Source organism: Pristiophorus japonicus, chromosome 18 (genome assembly GCF_044704955.1).
Source record: "Pristiophorus japonicus isolate sPriJap1 chromosome 18, sPriJap1.hap1, whole genome shotgun sequence".
Taxonomy (NCBI): Eukaryota; Metazoa; Chordata; class Chondrichthyes; family Pristiophoridae; genus Pristiophorus; species Pristiophorus japonicus.
In genome coordinates, this window is record NC_091994.1 from 8183094 (window position 1) to 8203656 (window position 20563).

A 20563-nucleotide genomic window follows, 5' to 3' on the forward strand; every position below is an offset into this window, starting at 1 on the left:
GTAAAGCGCTTTGAGACGTCTGGTGGTTGTGAAAGGCGCTATATAAATGCAAGTCTTTAATGGATCTTGTGGTGTGGGGGTTGGGTAGGGGGGTAGGGAGGGGAAGGTTTGTGCCCGGGGGGGGGGGCGGTTGCACCAAGAGTCCCCCAACGGGATCCAACGCCCGTTAAGAATTCTTAATCTCTCTCTGCTGGTCACCAACTGATCCAAGATGATTCGATTTCAGCACGGACCAGGGAACGGATTGGATCTTGTTGGTCTGCGTCCTGGGCGGTGGGTACTTTACCGATGGAAAGCGCTTTAAGTTGCGGGGGAGCTTTGGAGTTGCAAAGGAACATCTAAAATACAAAGCCTGAGAGCTCAGTCCGGCCTCCATAGCGACGCACATGTTTAGGCGAGGGAATTCTGCTGGGTCTGACAGTGTGCTAACCATGCAGCCTTTTTGCAAAGACACGGAGAAATGGTTCTCAGTTAAAAAAATAAATATTAAGACGTGTGAGAGAGAGCGAGAAGGTAAACGCAGATGTTTCCAAAGGGCCCCCCCCCACCCCACCAGGGCCCCCCCCCTCCCCAAGGGCAATCAGATATCGAAACTACAACAGCTTCACCGGTCGGTGTGGTTTCAATCCCTATCGAGGAAGTTCCAGACAAGCCAGAATCGGAAGCAGCCCCTAACTCAGACCAAATCCAGATTCGAAGGTCCTTGTAAAACAGGGCGATGGAGGTGGTGTCGGGATGTGTCCCCCGTGCTGTATTATAGCCACTTGTTCTTGATGATCCCGTTCCTCTGGCGTCCTCTGCAGTTGGAGATAAACCAGGAGACAAAGTCAGCGGCAACTCAACGGCCTCCCGAGAGAAGCAAGGGATTGAGGGGGCAGGTGGGACCACGGGAGCTTTCAAAATTGGGATCTTTGGTTGGGTCAGGGTATTAAGGGATACGGAGCTAAGGCGGGTAAATGACAACCTTGGTGTCATACTTGACCCTGAAGTGAGCTTTCGACCGCAGCATAACTAAGACTGCCTATTTCCACCTCCGTAACGTCGCCCGTCTCTGCCTTTGCCCCAGCTCTTCCGCTGCTGAAGCCCTCATGCGTGCCTTTGTTGCCTCTAGACTTGACTATTCCAACGCACTCCTGGCTGGCCTCCTACATTCTACCCTACGTAAACTGGAGGGGATCCAAAACTCGGCTGCCCGTGTCCTAACTCGCTCCAAGTCCCGCTCACCCATCACCCCCTGTGCTCGCTGACCTACATTGGCTCCCGGTTAAGCAACGCCTCAATTTCAAAAATCTCATATTTGTTTTCAAATCCCTCCATGGCATCGCCCCTCCCTATCTCTGTAATCTCCTCCAGTCCCACAACCCCTCCCGAGATGTCTGCGCTCCTCTAGTTCTGCCCTCTTGAGCATCCCTGATTATAATCGCTCCACCATTGATGGCCGCGCCTTCCGTTGCCTGGGCCCCAAGCTCTGGAACTCCCTGCTTAAACCTCTCCGCCTCTCTACCTCTTTCCTCCTTCAAGACGCTCCTTAAAACATAACTCTCTGACCAAGCTTTTGGTCACCTGCCCTAATTTCTACTTATGCGGCTCGGTGTCAAATTCTTTATCTCATAATACTCCTGTGAAGCGCCTTGCAACGTTTCACTACGTTAAAGGCGCTATATAAATACAAGTTGTTGTCGTAGTAAATGGAACCTCTCATTTTTTTCACTTCATTCATCCTGGTGAAGAAGTGTCTTCTCCCCATTACTGGCTGATTGCCGGACTGAGCAGCACCAGAATCTCAGCATCTCGAGGAACTTGTGACTGGGTTTAACACTGATGGATGGTAATTGTATTGACAAGTTAGAAACTAGCAAGAGGAGGAGGCCATTTAGCCCCTCGAGCCTGTTCCGATATTCAGTTAGATCATGGCTGATCTGCACCCCATCTCTGTTTAGTTTCCATGAACCCTCACTGTGTTGCTGAAGCCCATTACACCATCTCCTGTTCTAGTCCATTCTTTCCCAGGGCCTCCGTACTGTAGGACTCCAACCCTTCCTCCTATAAATCGGCAGCCCTTTTAAAACCCACCCTAACCTCACCTTCTCCTGCTCCTTTGGGTCTTGGTTATGCAGCCTTCCCCCATGGACCTTGGTCCTTCATTTAGCTTCTCAATCCCCCAAAATAATGCAGCTTAGGGTAACAGAATCTTGCAGCATGGAAGGAGGCCATTCGGCCCATCGTGCCTGTACCGGCTCTTTGAAAGAGCGATCCAATTAGTCCCACTCCCCCTGCTCTTTCCCCATAGTCCTACAAATTATTCTCCTTCAAGTCTTCCCATTGAAAGTCACTATAGAATCTGCTTCCATCGCCCTTCCAGGCAGCGCGTTTCAGATCATAACAACTCGCTGCGTAAACATTGTTTTAACATGTCATCTCTGGTCCCTTTGCCAGAGTAAAAGGGTTATGGGGAGCGGGCAGGGAGGTGGAGCTGAGTCCGTGATCAAATCAGCCATGATCTTATTGAATGGCGGAGCAGGCTCGAGGGGCCATATGGCCGACTCCTGCTCCTATTTCTTATGTTCTTATGACCATAAATCTGTGTCCCCTGGTTACCTTCTGCTACTGGAAACAGTTTCTCCTTATTTACTCTATCAAAACTCTTCCTGTTTTTAAACACCTCTATCAAATCTCCCCTTAACCTTCTCTGCTCTAAGGAGAACAATCCCATCTTCTCCAGTCTCTCCATGTAACTGAAGTCCCTCATCCCTGGAACCATTCCAGTGAGGCTCTACTGCAACCTCTCCAAGACCTTGACATCCTTCCTAAAAAAAAGTGCGGTCACAATACTCCAGCTGGGGTCTAACTAGTGTTTTATAAAGGTCCAGCGTAACCTTCTTGCTTTTGTACTCTATCTACGATTGTATTTTGCAGTTTTCCCTGTTCCAACCAGCAATTCATTGAATCTCATACCCGTCTTTGGAGGAGTTCTTCAGATGCTGATCGTATTTCTTGCGCACTGTCGGACTGTGACTGTCCTCAATGTCATACTCTCGGACATCATTCACCTCCGTCACCTGACCGGTCAAGACCTTCACCACCAGCAGGATGATGTACTGGAACAGAAGGAATCACAGGGCACAGGTCAAGGCTGGTTGGCAGGGCTATGAGGACTATAATTTACCGCTTCTTTGTTTTCCCTTTTCCAGCATCCATTGGAGCCTGGAGCTGGGCCGCCAAGTGGTACAAAGGGCACACTCTGATGTTCTACACTGTTCTAACACTGCACCATCGGAGCAGGCCGGGAAGCGGAAGGAGCAGCGTGGCGGCCTAGCTCAGCAGGCTGAGTGGCCCCCGGCCTGCGAGCACCATCGGAGCAGGCCGGGGAGCGGAAGGAGCAGCGTGGCGGCCTAGCTCAGCAGGCTGAGTGGCCCCCGGCCTGCGAGCACCATCGGAGCAGGCCGGGGAGCGGAAGGAGCAGTGTGGCGGTGTACCACTCCAGGGAGCAGCACGTGCTGGAGCAGGAGAGCAACGGCAGTGAAGAGGGCGACTGGATTGGACGTCACCAAGATCCAGGACAGTGATTGGAGCGTGGGCAGGTACAGCAGGAGTGGCGAGGTCGGGGCGAAGGAGAGGCGAGGTCGGGGTGATGGAGCAGCGAGAGATTGCAGAGGGACGTGATCGGGGCCCAGGAGAGGCGAGGGCCCAGGGGCAGCACGGGCCCAGCCCACACTGTGCGATATGTGCGCGCACTGGGTCCGTGCAGCAGAGCTGGTCTCCAGTCGCCTTGGTTAACCCTTGCCACTGGACCAAGACCTCGCTCTGTCAAGCCCGTGTGGTGTCTGGTGTGCAACAGCCACCCCACGTTAAACAATCCACGCACAGGCATCTCCCACCCTTCAGGATGTAGCTCAGGATCCGGAATATTAGGTCCTTCATTGAAACACCCGTGAACTTTTTGACGTGGAAGCAAGTCATCCTCGATTCGAGGGACTGCCTATGATGATGACACTGTTATTTTAACTCACTCCCCCAACTTCTGGCCCTTCGGGAGGGCTCTGCTGCTCTGTGCGCCTTTTGCGCCTCCAATCAGAGCCTGCTAGCTGCGGGATGTCAGCCGAGCCGTGGAGTGCTGCTGTGTCTCCTTTACCTGGCGTCCAGTTACAAGGTGGCTGCACCTTCATCCCAGCTTGCAAAGGGCGAGTGAAAGGATCCCATTAAAATACAACGCTGGGTCTCTCTCTCTCTCTCTCTCAGTGTAGGGGAAACACCCTCTGTGGTGTGATTGGAACCAGGGGCCAGACTTTCGGCGATTTTCTCGGCGTTACACGCAAGTTTTTCAACGTTATCGCCCACATCTGAAGTCGTCCACCGGGACCAAGCCGCCCAGGTGCAACACCAAGAATTACCACCAGGCGTAAGTTTGGCCTCAACCGCCGGCGCCCAGATCACCAAGAGACCCGCCCGGTAAACGTTACTTAAACCGGGCGGTAAGGGGGGGGACCCTGCAAAGAAAGGTCAGTTAAAGGTTCTTTAATTATATTTTCTAAATTTTAACACGGCAAATAGGGTTAAAACTGTCTTGGGAATGCTTTGTATGTTTTTTTTTATAAACTGAAATTTTTTTTTAACGTTTTCCCCCCCTCCCTAGGCCCAACCGACTAAATTTTACTACTTACCGTCCATTCCGGTAACAACCGCCCACGGTACTAACTTTCCACTTCCCCGCCGAGAAAACCACCGACCAACGCCCATTTTCTCGCCGGGTGATTAGTTTAAATTACTTTAAACTTTAAAATGGAAATTCTCGCCAGCCATTTTCGCCAAGCGTTAGTGGTGCTTCTCAGCGGGCAATTGGGCGTTGAGGGCCTTTAGGGAAAGTCTGGCCCCAGGCGTTGATCGTGTGGAAGAGGCCCAGATGCAGGGCGCTTTGCAGTGCAGCATTCTGGGAGAGTGAGCCTTGGCCAAGTCACTGGTTGGGGATGTGGTCTTGCACTAAATGATTCATAGACTGTTCTTCACCTCTTCACTTGCGTTTAATTTCAGCTCAAAATTCACTGCCCCCACAATTTACTCTCCTTTTCTCCCCTCCGTTCCGAGGATGAGGCGAATAGTATAGATGCATTTAAGGGGAACCTAGATGTACATATGAGGGAGAAAAGAATAGAAGGGTATATTGATAAGCTGACCGTGGTTATACCTATGGAGGGATTATAGGAACCAGATCAATCAACAATAAACTTGATTGACCAAATTCAAGCAGCTAGCTTCAACAATAAGATTGAATCACCATAGCGTAGATGCACTGAAGGGGAAGCTTGATAAGTACCTGATGGAGAAAGGAATAGGTTCTGCTGATGGGGTGAGATGAAGAGGGGTGGGAGGAGGTTCGTGTGGAGCATAAACACCGGCACGGACCTGTTGTGCCGAATGGCCGGTTTCCTGTGCTGTAAATTTTATGGAATCTCCGGGAGATTATTGCTACAGTTATAAAAACCGACTCTTTCTTCTCTCTCACACCCCCTCCCCATTCCCCCACCAACGCACGTATACAAAACGTAGCATCCCGGCCCATCCCACCATGAGTCTATGCCCCGATCACACTCTGGGACAGGTTAGAGGAAGACGATGAAAGGAAGATGGGGAAGAGGCTCTCCCAGCCTGGGATTACTCACCAGAAACCAATAGATATTCATCAGAGTGAGGGTAATCAGCAAGGTGTTGAAGAAAAAGTAAAAAGGAATATTGGGAACAGACTGGAGACTGGAGTAACAGGTGGCATACAGCACTTTGAGGGGGAACCAGTAAAGCCGGAACCAGAACCTAGGAGAAAAAGAGAGAGAGTGTTGCAGAGAAGAAAACTCATAATAAACAGGAGGCTCCCTCACTATCCAGAGAACAGTCTTGAGGATATGCAACGACTGAGCATCCACAGCTCTCTGGGGTAGAGAGTTCCAAAGGTTCACTGAGTGAAGAAATTTCTCCTCATCTCTGTCCTAAATGGCCGACACAGGAAGAAAGAAAAGGAGGGAAAGAAAAAGAGAAGAAAAGGATAGGAGAAGGAGAAGAGGAAGGAAGGAAGGAAGAAAAGAGGAGAGGAGAAGGAGAAGAGGAAGAGGAAGAGGAAGAGGAAGAGGAAGAAGAGGAAAAGGAGAAGGAAGAAAAGAGGAGAAGGAGAAGGAAGGGGAAGAGGAAGAGGAGAGGGAGAAGGAGAAGGAGAAGGAAGGAGAAGAGGAAGAGGAGAGGGAGAAGGAGAAGGAGAAGGAAGGGAAAGAGGAAGAGGAGAGGAGAAGGAGCAGGAAGGAAGAGGAAGAGGAGAGGAGAAGGAGGAGAGGAGAAGGAGAAGGAAGGGGAAGAGGAAGAGGAGAGGAGAAGGAAGGGGAAGAAGAAGAGGAAGAGGAGAAGGAGAAGGAAGGGGAAGAGGAAAAGGAAGAGAGAAGAGGAAAAGGAAGAGAGAAAAGAGAGAAAAGAGGAGAGGAAGGGAGGGAGGGAGGGAGAAAAGAGAGGGAAAAGAGGAGAGGAAGGGAGAGAGGGAGGAAGGGAGAGAGGGAGGAAGGGAGAGAGAGAGGGAGGGAGGGAGGGAGGGAGGGAGGGAGGGAGGGAGGGAGGGAGGGAGGGAGGGAGGAGGAAGGAAGGGAGGAAGGAAGTAAGGAATTATTTCTATGGCGTCTTTCACGACCGCAGGATGTCCCAAAGTTGAAGTGCAGTCACTACTGTAATGTGGGAAATGCGGCAGCCAATTTGAGCACAGCAAGCTCCCACAAACAGCAATGTGATAATGACCGGATAATTGGTTTTAATGACGATGGTTAAGGTTTAAATATTGGCAGGGAAACCGGGGAAAACTTCCCTGTTCATCTTCCAATAGTGCCGTGGGATCTTTTACGCCCATCTGAGAGGGCAGACGGGGCCTCGGTTTAACGTCTCATCGACAAGACGGATTACTAACTTTTACAAACTGTGAACCATTCTGGGATGTGAAAGGCGCTATATAAATACAAATCTGTTCTTCACTACATTGCAATACCCACCATTTCAAATATTTCCTTCTCTTTCTCCCATTGACCTTTGGAACATCCATCAATGTGTGATTCCCAAGCACTTTAATTTATATAATACTTTAATTTATATAAATTGCCATTCATGTAATAAATGGCCCAACCTGCTAAACAGAGGCAATACGAGGAGAGCTTGGGGAGATGCCTGAAAGCATGGTTGAAGAAAGATTTTGAGGATGCTTTTGAAGGCGTTGAGAGGTAAGTAGGGGAAAAGGTTTCAGGGAGTAGGGTCAAGAAGGCCGAAGGCTCTGCTGTCAACTGAGGGGCGAGGGGGAAATCGAAGGAAATGTACAGGAGGCCAGGATTGAAAGGCCAATGGGCATGACCTTCGATATCAGGCTGGAAGAGGTTGCAGAGGCCAGGTGGTGAACAATCCTCTTTGTATTGGGCTCAAGGTCCACTTTCCATCGTGTTGTGAGATATTTCTGTTCATTGAGGAGGGCTGTCTAAAGGTAAGTTTGAATATATTTAAGGTGGAGATAGACAGATTTTTGAATGCTAAGGGAGACAAGGGTTATGGGGAGCGGGCGGGGAAGTGGAGTTGAGGTCAAGATCAGATCAGCCATGATCTTATTGAATGGCAGAGCAGGCTCGAGGGGCCAAATGGCCGACTCCTGCTCCTACTTCTTATGTTCTTATGCAAGTTAGATCATGAGGTGTGGTGGTAGAATTTAGAGAATGGCCCCATTCACCAGACAAAGAAAAACAGGCAGATTACACACTTGCTAGAAATGTTTCTTCTGGACAACTTCACGAGTTTGAAAAGGCCGTGGGGGCTCGATGTTAATTTTCACCTAGAATTAACTCAAATGACTTTGAAGGACAAACTGAATGGCTTTCTTTTCAAACTCAGGGACAATTTGACAAATATGTGTGAAATATTAGATGAAATAAACATAGTGAGAGAGGAGGTATTAAGGGGTTTAGCAGCTTGGAAAGTGGCTAAGTCCCCAGGCCCGGATGAAATGTATCCCAGGCTGTTAAGCGAAGCAAAAGAGGAAATAGCAGAGGCAATGACCATCATTTTCCAATCCTCTCTGACTTCAGGTGTGGTGCCAGCAGACTGCTAATGTGGTACCTTTGATTAAGAAGGGAGAATGGCCAAGATGAGAAGAGCCGAGAGAGCCTTGGTTTAACATTTCATCTGAAAGACAGCACCTCCGACAGTGCAGCACTCCCTCAGTACTACACTGGAGTGTCAACCTAGATTTTTGCACTCAAGTCCTGGAGTGGGACTTGAACCCACAGCCTTCATGACTCATGACTCAGAGGCAAGGGTGCTACCCACTGAGCCACTGGCTGAAACATGAGCTCCATTAGTCTTTCTGATGACTTTTTGTACCTGTGCACGAGCTTCCAGTGATCTGTGAACATGGACACCCAACTCCCTCTGCTCCTCCACACTACTTCGTCCCTCACTAACTTGGAGTTAAGTAGCACTCTAACGCAGTAAACATTCCAGGGCACCTCATAAGAGGAGCAAAGAACGTTGAGTATTAGGTGGAGAGTTGGTCCAAAGCACTGTGGAAGAGACAGGACAGCTCAACATGGACAAGGAGCGATCGCAGTAGGATTGTGGATCCGTTGAGATGCATTAATAAGACATTAAGCGAGCGCAGACACTTACCAGCTCATAGCAAAGGTGCAACATCCAATATTGGAAACCACATCGTTCAGCCGGTGGTGGACACCAGCTCTGTTTTTGAAGTAAACATTGAGTTTGGTGAATTCTAGCACAATGTCATTTATGTCATGAAGGAAAAGCACCAAGATTCCAATATTGTGATACCTGCAAGAGAGAACAAAAAACCCCAATTGTTCAGCCGCTGAGGTACTTTTCCATGACCGATGGCAAAACCTTATTGACTACAAAGAGCATCACTCACAATCCTGTCCTCACCTGTTCCCGTGGACGTTACCGAGTAGCCATCAGGAGTAGGAACCCTGGCTGATCCTGTTTCGCTGCCTAGCTTGGTGCGCTGAGTTTAACAGCATCCCTAACTGCTGTCCTGGGACCTTTCTGGACCCTGAATGGTTCAGTTCCAAACAGTGCTGTGCATTTACTAACAGAACCACCGGGGGAGCTCTTCCTCCAATTCGATGAAGATTGCGCCATTGGAATGGCCATGTTGAACCAATGGGTGTTTGATTTAAATGCAAGTCTTTCTTTGTAACTGGTTCCAACCTCCTGATGACACTAGGCTACACATAAGAACATAAGAATTAGGAGCAGGAGTAGGCCATACGGCGGCTCCAACCTGCTCCACCATTCAATAAGATCATGGCTGATCTTCAATCTCAACTCCACTTTCCCGTTCAATCCCCAAATCCCTTGATTCCCCTAGAGTCCAAAAATCTATCGATCTCTGCCTTGAGTATACTCAACGACTCAGCATCCACAGCCCTCTGAGTGAAGAAATTCCTCCTCATCTCTGTCTTAAATGGCCAACCCCTTATCCTGAGACTATGCCCCCTAATTCTAGACTCTCCAGCCAGGGGAAATATCCTCTCAGCATTTACCCTGTTGTAATGTATTTGCTTCATGGGTTCTTTGCTTACGAATTCATAGCAACACATTGCTATTAAAAACTGGTTAGTTTATTAACAAAGGTTTAACAATCACACTACACATTATCAGTTCATCCACGATGCTCACAACTGCATACCCCATCATGGATCACCTAGATCCAACTGGCTGGGGTTTTATTGAGTCTTGTGAACATCACTTGACTGGCTAAGCCACTCACAATGCAACAGCTCTACAACTATGTTAAACTAAACTTTAAATCAAGTGCCCCCTTTTAGTAAGGGCACTAGGGCCCCAATTTTCCCCAATCAAAAATGATGGCGTCCACTTACCTGTGCGCACGTTTCTTTGAGCGCCGGGGGAAAAAATATCGCAAGTTTCCGGTAAAGGAAACCTGACTGTCACACCGGTGCTACCCGAGTCCATCTCGGCGGTGGGCGGTGGGCTAACAGCGTGTGCCTAAAACCCACTGCGCATGCGCAGAAAGAAAATAAACCCAACTTATTGCGCATGCGCAGAAGAAAAATAAAGTGCGTGGAGGACCTTCGGCCGAGGATAGCAGCGGGTCCAGTCGGGTGCATAGAAGATTTGAAAAAGGCAACCCTTGGTGTTTTTGGAAAGACGACTCCTATTGATGTGCTGAGTTTAGCTGCCGTTTGAAATAAGAAGGCTTCCCTGCACTTTTGGATTATCTTTGAAAATTTTTAGTCACTTCAAACTTCGGTTAAATTTCTGTTTAATTTGCCAGCCTACGGATTTCTCAACGAAGGAGGAGCATTAAATGCAAGTTTTCTTTTAGCTGATTTATTTTTAAGCTACATTAAGTTGATAGAAAATAGCTCAGGAGGCCCTTTGGCCGGGGATAGGAGCGGGCCAGCACAGATTTCTTTAACTGTAGGCAAAGCTTTTTCAAACTGTGTTGCATGTGTCTGTGCGTGGTTGCCAAAAAAAACGTTATTGGGGAAAGTGGGCTTATGGCCAAAGAAGGCGCGTAAATAGTTTTTTAGCGCACACCAGCGCCAGAATGTAAGGCGCCAAACATTCTGGTGCTGGTAGTCAGTGCCCCAACTATGGAGAAACTTTTAACTGACCTTCAACGCCAGAAAAATCACTTGGGGAAAAATAGGGGTCATAAACCCATATATTTAGAAATTAACTGGGAACTTTGCCAATCAAATTAAAATTCTGTTCCCGGGGGTGATGATGCACTCCAGTCCCTCCAGTGCCCACCTCTCGCGGAAGGCAGTGAGCGTACCGGTGGACACCGCGTGCTCCATCTCCAGGGACACCCTGGCGCGAACGTAACCGCGGAAGAGAGGCAGGCAGTCGGGCTAAACGACCCCCTCGACCGCCCACTGCCTGGACCGGTTAATGGCCACCTTGGCCAGGCCCAGGAGCAGTCCTACGAGGAGGCCCTCGGACCTGCTCGCTCCCCTCCGCACCGGGTGCCCAAAGATCAGGAGCGTGGGGCAACAGCTCTACAAACCTGTGAGCATACTCACACGTGCACACATTACACCTGTCAATCCCCCTCAGAATCTTATATGTTTAAAACTTTCCACAGGAGAGGAGATATGTTGAAGAAATTGTATAAGGTCTGCGAAAGGAACAGGCTTGATCGGTAAATGGGTCATTTCTTTGCACAGGCTGAGATCTGTTGGTGTTTTCCAGCCGCCCCGACCTGTGTGAGAACACCACTGCAGGTCGGGGCTATAAATAGAGCTGGAGCGCCGGACACTGGGCGAAAGTGCGGTGAATAAGGGTACGGGGCCCAGAAGAGCCCAGGACCCAGGGGAAGCACGGGTCAGCCCACACTGCGATATGTGTGCGCACTAGGTCCGTGCAGCAGAGCTGGTCTCCAGTCGTCCTAGTTAACCCTTGCCACTGGATAAAGGCCTAGCTCTGTCAAGCCCGTGTGGTGGCTGGTGTGCAACTCTCACCCCACGTTAAAAAAATCCGCACACAGGCATCTTCCACCCCCTCAACTGGAGTTCAGGATCTGGGACATCGGGTCCTTCATTGAAACATCTGTGAACTCTTGTGGAAGCAAGTCATCCTCGTTCGAGGGACCGCCTACGATGATGATGATGTTCTCTATAGCTTGTTACCACGCCACAAGGTACCTTTACCCATTACACCACTAGGGGGAGACCTATGTCTCTCTTCTCATCCTGGAGTAGCAACAGTAGCAACACTGAAATAACGTCTGCTCATAAACAGAGGGAAAGTTTTCAGGGGGTGTGGGGCGACACGCACTTTAAGGTAAAAATGATGGCCCGGAATTTGTGATCAACGGCAAAGGGGTTCACCGCTGGCCCCGAAGAAAGCTGCCCACAGAGCTCTCGCGACCTCTGCCTTTTTCTGACCCGTAAGTGAGATCATTGCAGAACAGTAGGGAATCCCTCGCGCGAGCTGCTGTGACGTCAACAAGCTGCCGAAGCAGCCAATCACACTGCAGAATTCTCACCGACTGGGAACCAGGAAGTGAAGAAGCTGCTTTTATCCAGACTTTTAAAAAAAATGTGACAGAGAGCGAAACAAAGATTGGGGCTCTCACACGGGGCAAAGGTAAACCTGGAATAAATATGAACAAACTATTAAAAAATATTGAAACATTTTTTTTTAATAGTTTCTTAAAAATTGTAATTTTTATCAGAATGGAGCAATTTGACACCCCATAAAAATAAAATTAGTTTTTCAGGGGGCCATAGCAGTCGATGCATTGTTAAAACTGCAGATACATCTAATCAACAAAAGCAAAAACATCTAATCTAACAGGGTCTAACTTTTAATGGGGTATTAAAAGTTTTCCCGCGATATTACCACAGAAAAGCCCAGTTTTCATCGGTTTGCCTGAGTGAACAGATTACTGATTGCCGGCTGGAGGGTGGGGAATGGGGGCACAACGCAGCCAGTGTCGCAGCAGTGAATAACTGACTGCAACTTCAGCATTTCCGCGTTTAGATGCGCACGCGCTGCATCCTGAAATTGCGGTCAGTTTCAAAGAGGTAATAACGCAGGTAGTTCGGTGTTATCACGCACCGCAACCTCCGGCCCGATGTCTTCTGCACGTACTCCAATATGGTGTAATTCACCGATTCCTTCTCGTCACACGTGCTTGGCTTGCCAACCCTCCAGAATTGCCCTGGAGCCTCAAGGAATTGAAAATTAATCTCCCAGACACCGCTGCAAGCGACATTGGGAGAAAAAGCAAAGGAGTATTAAAAGAAAACGGTGTGTGGTTTTCCCCATTTTCTTTGAACATTTTAATTTATTGGTGATAGAAATTTGGGGGTGCGGGGGGGCGAGAAATAAGAACAGGAGTCGGCCATTTGGCCCCTTGAGCCTGCTCCGCCATTCAATAAAATCATGGCTGATCTGATCCTGGATTCAGCTCCACTTCCCTGCCCGCTCCCCATAACCCTTTACTTCCTTGTCGCTCAAAAATCTTGTCTATCTCCGCCTTAAATATACTCAATGACCCATCCTCGACAGCTCTCTGGGGTCGAGAACTCCAAAGATTCACGACCCTCTGAGAGAAGAAATTTCTCCTCATCGCCGTCTTAAATGGGCAGCCCCTTATTCTGAAACTATGCCCCCAGAGTTCTAGATTCCCTCACGAGGGCAAACATCCTCTCTGCATCAACTCTGGCAAGCCCCCTCAGAATCTTATACGTTTCAATCAGATTGTTGTGTATGTATATACCCGGTACACTCAATGTACAGTTACATAAGACCATTGAATGTATCTTCACATTGTATACACTATGCCTGTACCACCAGAGGGTGCAACTGGTGGAGACCTAGGGGTCACCTGCACACCGCAGGTAACCAGGTATAAAATGGAGCCCACCATACTGTAACCTCATTCAGGAGCTGCAATAAATGAACTAAGGTCACAATAGTTCAAGTGCAATACCTTACCTCATGGAATCATTACTAGAGTGCTTACAGACATAACACAGATCACCTCTCATTCTTCTAAACTCCAATGAACATTTTCATTTATTGGTGATATAAATTTGGGGGGGGGGTGGGTCGAGCAAGGGGGTTTAGAACATGAAATAGGAGCAGGAGTAGGCCCCTCGAGCCTGCTCCACCATTCAATAAGTGGCCCAACCTGCTCAACCTTCCCTCATAAGACATCCCTTCATCTCAGGAATCAACCCCATGAACCTTGACCGGAGGTGGTAGGTCATGCGATGAAACCTCCAGGAATATATCCACCCAGAGTTGGCAACTCTAGCACATACACGCACTCTCACCTGAAGGCATAGGAGAAGGTGATGAGAGCCAGTGTTATCAGATGATGGACCAACATCACGACAGAGTCCTTCCTCCAGGAGTCCATGTAGACAGTGGCGTAGATGGCATGTCCGTAGAAGCTGCACTGAACCAGGTAAGCAGTTGCTATGTCGTTCGGGACGTTCATTAATGCTGTCCACTCTGAAAGATGAGCGCTAGCGTTAACTCCTTTGATTCGGACGTGGTATTTTCTGACTGAAGCACAATCATTTTCCCTCATTTCCCGCTGATCCATCACACCAGAGAGTGGATTTGTGCGATAATAATCATGACACAATCGTCACAAGGATGGTACCAGCTCAGAGCACCCAATTTGGGGTCCGGGGCACTAATGGGGCGCTGTGCATGGCGATGATGTCACGATCTCCGCCACTAAAGTCCGACCGAATTCAGCGGGAGTCGTTAGCGGCGCCCGGTCAGCGCCCCTCCCCAGGGTCACCAACAGGAGGCGCAAATGACCCCAATGTCCCCCCGTAGAATGGTACAGCACAGAAGATGGCCATCTGGCCCATTGTGCCTGTGCCTGCGCTTTTGAAAGAGCTGGGCCACTCCCCAGCTTTTTCCCGTAACCCTGCAAATTAGGCCTCTTCTTGAACATGTCCAATTGCCTTTTGAAAGTTCCTGTAGAATCAGCATCCTGTCAGGCAGAGCGTTCCATCTTAACACCCCTCTGTGTCAAAACATTTCTCTTCATCTCCCCTCTAGCTCTTTTCCCAACCCATTTGCCAGAGGAAAGTTCTCCCCACTTGCTCTATTAAAACCACTCATTATTTTGAATACCTCTATTACATTTCCCCTTAACCTTCTCTGCTCCAAGGAGAACAACTCCAGCTACTCCAGTCTCTCCACATCACTGAAGTCCCTCATCCCTGGTATCACCTCCCAAACCCGTGACCTCTACCACTAGAAGGACAAGGGCAGCAGGCGCATGGGAACATCACCACCTCCACATTCCCCTCCATGTTACACACCATCCTGACTTGGAAATATATCGGCCGTTTCTTCATCGTCGCTGGGTCAAAATCCTGGAACTCCCTCCCTAACAGCACTGTGGGAGCACCTTCACCACACGGACTGCAGCGGTTCAAGAAGGCGACTCACCACCACCTTCTCACGGGCAATTAGTGATGGGCAATAAATGCCGGCCATGCCAGTGATGCCCACATCCCGTGAATGAATAAAAAAAACCTTGTACTGTATTCCTCCGTGAGGGTTAGCTTCTGTCAAAACACACTTAGAGTATGAACAGATGAAGTGTTTGTATCTGAACGTCACCAATTGTAAAATATACCCTGAGTTACAGAGCAAGACAGGACAACACTAAGCGGAGAGGTTCACTGCTATTTAACGGGTTAGTCCCAAGTTCAAATAATAATCATGTGATATTCTCAAACAAAAGTAGAAACTGCTGGGAACACAGAGTGAGTCAGTGAGCATCTGTGGGCAAAATGGATAAGTTAAAGTTTGAGATGTAACCCTTCACCAGAACTTGAAAAATGAGAAATGAACAAGAATTTAAATAGGATTAGAACTAAACATAGAAACATAGAAACATAGAAAATAGGTGCAGGAGTAGGCCATTCGGCCCTTCTAGCCTGCACCGCCATTCAATGAGTTCATGGCTAAACGGAGGGGGTGGGGGGGGGAGAACACACACGATGTCGACCTCATGTTCTTCACATGGGATTGCTCAATCTTGCCACGTTTTGCCAGTTCTCCTGTTTCTATTTATGACTTGACTTACACCCCCCTGCCTCTTTGTCTCGCTCAGGACTTGCATTTCTTTTGTTATGCTTCATCATCAGCCATGATCTTATTGAATGGTGGTGCAGGCTCGAAGGGCCGGATGGCCTAATCCTGCACCTATTTTCTATGTCTCACCATACCCTGCCCCATCTCACCATCTCACCATACCCTGCCCCATCTCACCATACCCTGCCTCATCTCACTATCCCCTGCCCCATCTCACCATCCCCTGCCCCATCTCACCATCCCTTGCCCCATCTCACTATCCCCTGCCCCATCTCACCATCTCACCATACCCTGCCCCATCTCACCATACCCTGCCTCATCTCACCATCTCACCATACCCTGCTCCATCTCACCATACCCTGCCCCATCTCACCATCTCACCATACCCTGCCCCATCTCACCATCCCCTGCCCCTTCTCACCATACCCTGCCCCATCTCATCATCCCCTGCCCCATCTTACCATCTCACCATCCCTGCCTCACCTCAGCTTCTCACCATACCCTGCTTTGACAGATTACTTCACCCACATTTCATCTCTTGTGTGGCTTTTCTCCCCTTCCTTTTGCTCCGGACTGCAGTGACACTCAATACCTTCAGGAAAGGGACAGTGGAGAAAATAGGTGGAAATAGTTAAATTGAGGAATTTGGGTGAATTATTTTGCAACGGGTGCGTCTTTTTTTCTGTGGAGCCTTTCGGTTAGTTCAGATGTCCTACACAACCTACTGCATTTATATAGCATCTTTCACAACCTCAGGACGGCGTTTTACAGCCAATGAAGAATTTTTGAAGTGTAGTCACTGTTGTAATGTGGGAAATGCAACAAATGCAACAGCAAGCTCCCACAAACAGCAATGTGATAATGACCAGATCATCTGTTTTGGTGATGTTGTTTGAGGGATAAATATTGGCCTCAGGACACCAGGGATAACTCCCCTGCTCTTCTTCGAAATAGTGCCATGGAATCTTTTACGTCCACCTGAGAGAGCAGACGGGGCCTCGGTTTAATGTCTCATGCGAAAGACGACACCTCCGACAGTGCAGCACTCCCTCAGCACTGCACTGGGAGTGTCAGCCTGGATTATATGCTCAAAGGCCTCTGGAGTGGGACTTGAACCCACAACCTTTCGACTCAGATGGAAGAGTGCTGCCCACTGAGCCACGGCTGACAGAGAGGTACGCTCGTGACAAAACCGGATGGCTCACACAAATGAAAGAAAAAATGGAAGAGCTATAAATAGTAACAAAGGGATACGAAGAAAGTGATGTGGTGCAAAATGGGAATATGAGGGGAAAAAACTTGCGGTGGATATCAAAGTTTTTACAAATATATTAAGAGAAAGAGGGTGGGGGTTGGGGGTGGGGGGGGGGGGGAGAGAATGTAGACTCAACCGAAAGAACAACGAAGGTGCAACAAAGGTTCACTAGATTGATCTCTGGGCTGAGAGAGCTGTCCTATGAGGTGAGTAGATTGGGCCTATATTCTCTGGAGTTTAGAAGAATGAGAGGTAATCTCATTGAAACATATAAGATTCTGAGGGGGATTGACAGGGTAGATGCTGAGAGGTTGTTTCCCCCTGGCTGAACTGTCTAGAACTCGGGGGCATAGTCTCAGGGTAAGGGGTCGGCCATTTAAGACTGAGATAAGGAGGAATTTCTTCACTCAGAGGGTTGTGAATCTTCGGAATTCTCTACACCAGAGAGCTCAGTCGTTGAGTATATTCAATGAGATCGATAGATTTTTTGGATATTAAGGGAATCGAGGGATATGGGGATCGGGTGGGTAGGTGGAGTTGAGGTAGAAGATCAGCCATGGTCTCACTGAATGGAGGGAGCAGGCTCGAGGGGCCAAATGGCCTACTCCTGCTCCTATTTCCTACGTTCTTGTGTATCACGGGATTTTGCCAATCTCGGCCGCTGCGCGTGTCGAATTGGGTTAAGCGCCGAGCGGTGGAATCGGCAGACGGAGAATCTGCTGACCTCATCGCGGCTCCTCCCTGCGGAGAGTCCAGCCTCGCAACAGCGGTCTTTGCAATGAGGTGACGAATGAGGCAGCATTACCGCAGTATCTGCTACACTGTAACCATCCCACGGCTCAGGTTTCAGGCCTTGAAAGGACCACTTGATTCAAATATTTTTAGATGCAATGGTTTGATATTCAAGCCACAAACTGCAAATTTATTTTGATTTATTTCCGTATCATGTATACTGCTACTTTATCCTTTGAAAGCATAACTGATGTTATCAGGAGTTTTTCCTCGTTGTATTTATTTTTTAACATTCCACGAAACATGAAGCTGTTTTGATAAATCAGGAGAAGCTGTTCCCACTGGTGAGAGGGTCAGTAACCAGAGGACACAGATTTAAGATCATCGGTAAAAGAACCAGAAATGAGATGAGGAGAATTTATTCCACGCGGCGAGTTGTTGTGATCTGGAACGCGGTGTCTGAAACAGCGGGAGACGCAGATTGAATCGTAACTTTCAGAAGGGAATTGGATAAATACTTGAAAAGGAAAAATTTGTAGGGCTATGGGGGAAAGAGGGATTAATTGGATCGTTCTACCAAAGAGCCGGCACAGGCATGATGGGCTGAATGGCCTCCTTCGGTGCCGTATCATTCGATATTGTCAGAGACCTGCCCTCCCGATGCCTCAACTGGATACAGCTCTGCCATGTACACGTCTGTGCCAAGGTAACTGCTCTCAGACCACCTTTTCTTTTATTCGCTCATGGGATGTGGGCGTCACTAGCAAGACCAGCATTCATTGCCCATCTCTAATTACCCTCGAGACAACTGAGTGGCTTGCTGGGGCATTTCAGAGGGCAGTCAGAATCAACCACATTGCTGTGGGTCTGGAGTCACCTGTCGGCCAGACCGGGTAAGGGTGGCAGATTTCCTTCCCTAAAGGGCATTAGTGAACCAGATGGGGTGTTTTTATGACAATCTGGTAGTTCCATGGTCACTGTTATGTATGCAATAAATAAACTGAGTACTGTTTAACTGAGCAAAGTACAACCTTGGCTCTGCTTTATTACGGCCCAAAAGTGCCTGACTCACAAAATGGCTGGCCTTTTATACCAGAGCAGCACCATGTGGGTGGTGCTCAGTGGCCTCCAACAATGACGCCATCTGGTGGCTACAAACAGCATGTACATACATGACAGTCACCATTACTGATCCAGATTTGTTTAATTAACTGAATTTAAATTCCCCCAGCTGCCATGGTGGGATTTGAACTCATGTCTCCAGATCATGAGTCCAAGCCTCTTGATTACTAGTCCAGTAATATAACCATTATACCACCGTACCCCTTGATATCCAACTGAACTCCAGTTCACAGCAGCACAAGGTCAGGCACAGGAGGGCAAGCTATCCAGGAGTCTTGCTCCGTGTCAATGTATAGTGATCGCTGGTGCAAAATGCACGCGTGTGGGAATCCCACCCTGCAAGGCGTCTCTCCAACGCTCCCCTCCCTCCTCTCCGGAGATCAGGAACTCACTGTCAGGTGACGTGCGGGCATGAACGCCACATCTTACCCCCGGGGGCTCGGTGCTCTCGTACAGTGACACACTGCGGCACCAGGCAAACAGGGCTTGACAGGGTAGATGCAGGGAGGATGTTTCCCCCTGGCTGGGGAGTCTAGAACCAGGGGTCACAGTCTCAGAATCAGGGGTCGGCCATTTAGGACGGAGATGAGGAGAAACTTCTTCACTCAGAGGGTGGTGAATCTTTGGAATTCTCTGCCCCGGAGAGCTGTGGATGCTCAGTCGTTTATATTCAAGACAGAGATCAATAGCTTTTTGAGTATTAAGGAAATCAAGGATATGGGGATCGAGCAGGAAGGTGGAGTTGAGGTAGAAGATCAGCCATGATTTTATTGAATGGCGGAGCAGGCTCGAGGGACCAAATGGCCTACTCCTGCTCCCAGTTCTTATGTTCTTATGTAAACCGACAATTCAGAAGGGTTAACGGTAGAAGCCTGCAGGGTCGACACGTTGCAGCGAGAGTAGACTGCGGCTCGGGTTACAGGAGATAGATATCGACACTACAGAACCCGTCGCATTGCGGAATCTCAGCCATTACAAATTTAAAGGGCCATCGGCATCTTAAAACAGGGTTCATCAGTCACTGGTCGAACACACACGACACAGCAACTATCTTCCAATGTGATATTCGTCACCGCAATGAAAGAAAGACTTGCATTTATATAGCGCCTTTCACGACCTCAGGACTTCCCAAAGCGAACAACGGTTAATTAGGTACTTTTGAAGTGCTGTCATTGTTGTAAGAAACGCAGCAGCCAATGTGATAATGACCTCTGTTTTAGTGATGTTGACTAAGGGATTAATATTGGCCCAGGAGACCGGGGTAACTCCCCTGCTCTTCTTCAAAATAGTGCCTCGGGATCGTTTACGTGCACTTGGGAGGGCAGACAGAGCCTCGGTTTAATGTCTCATCCGAAAATCGGTACCTCCGACAGTGCAGTACTCCCTCAGCACTGCACTGGAGTGTCAGCCTGGATTATGTGCTCGAGTCTCTGGAGTGGGACTTGAAATGAGGATATGCCGATTTAGTTTTCCATGTAGATTCTGTGGGGAAGACTCTGACCAGAGATTGTTCTAGAAAGAGTCAACAACTCGAATCCTGATAACGTGTTCTGAGATTGCCAACAAATTCTGTTTCGGGGAGGGCGGGGGTGGATGAAGAACAAGGGCTCAAGCTGAGGCTGAGAGGAACTGTGTGGAGACAGGTTACATTTAACTATTTTACACGCAGAGCGTACTGAACGTGTTTTTAAAAAGTTCATCCTTGGGACATGGGTGTCGCTGGCAAGGCCGGCATTTATTGCCCATCCCTAATTGCCCCTCGAGAAGGTGGTGGTGAGCTGCCTTCTTGAACCGCTGCAGTCCGTGTGGTGAAGGTGCTCCCACAGTGCT

At 48.8% G+C, this 20563-nt stretch overlaps 1 protein-coding gene across 1 annotated transcript in view; it reads right to left on the reverse strand.

Moving 5' to 3' along the window:
• Positions 1–728: 728 nt before the first annotated feature.
• The window catches only part of cers1 (ceramide synthase 1), a 49996-nt gene continuing 30161 nt past the window's right edge, over positions 729–20563 (reverse strand). Inside the window, exons 3-7 of the mRNA XM_070860798.1 lie at positions 13833–14013; positions 8668–8829; positions 5658–5805; positions 2956–3098; positions 729–797 (exon numbers count right to left, since the gene is read on the reverse strand). Of these exons, the coding sequence (XP_070716899.1) occupies positions 755–797; positions 2956–3098; positions 5658–5805; positions 8668–8829; positions 13833–14013 (677 nt within the window). The 3' untranslated portion in view covers positions 729–754. The remainder of the gene's footprint in view (positions 798–2955; positions 3099–5657; positions 5806–8667; positions 8830–13832; positions 14014–20563) is intronic.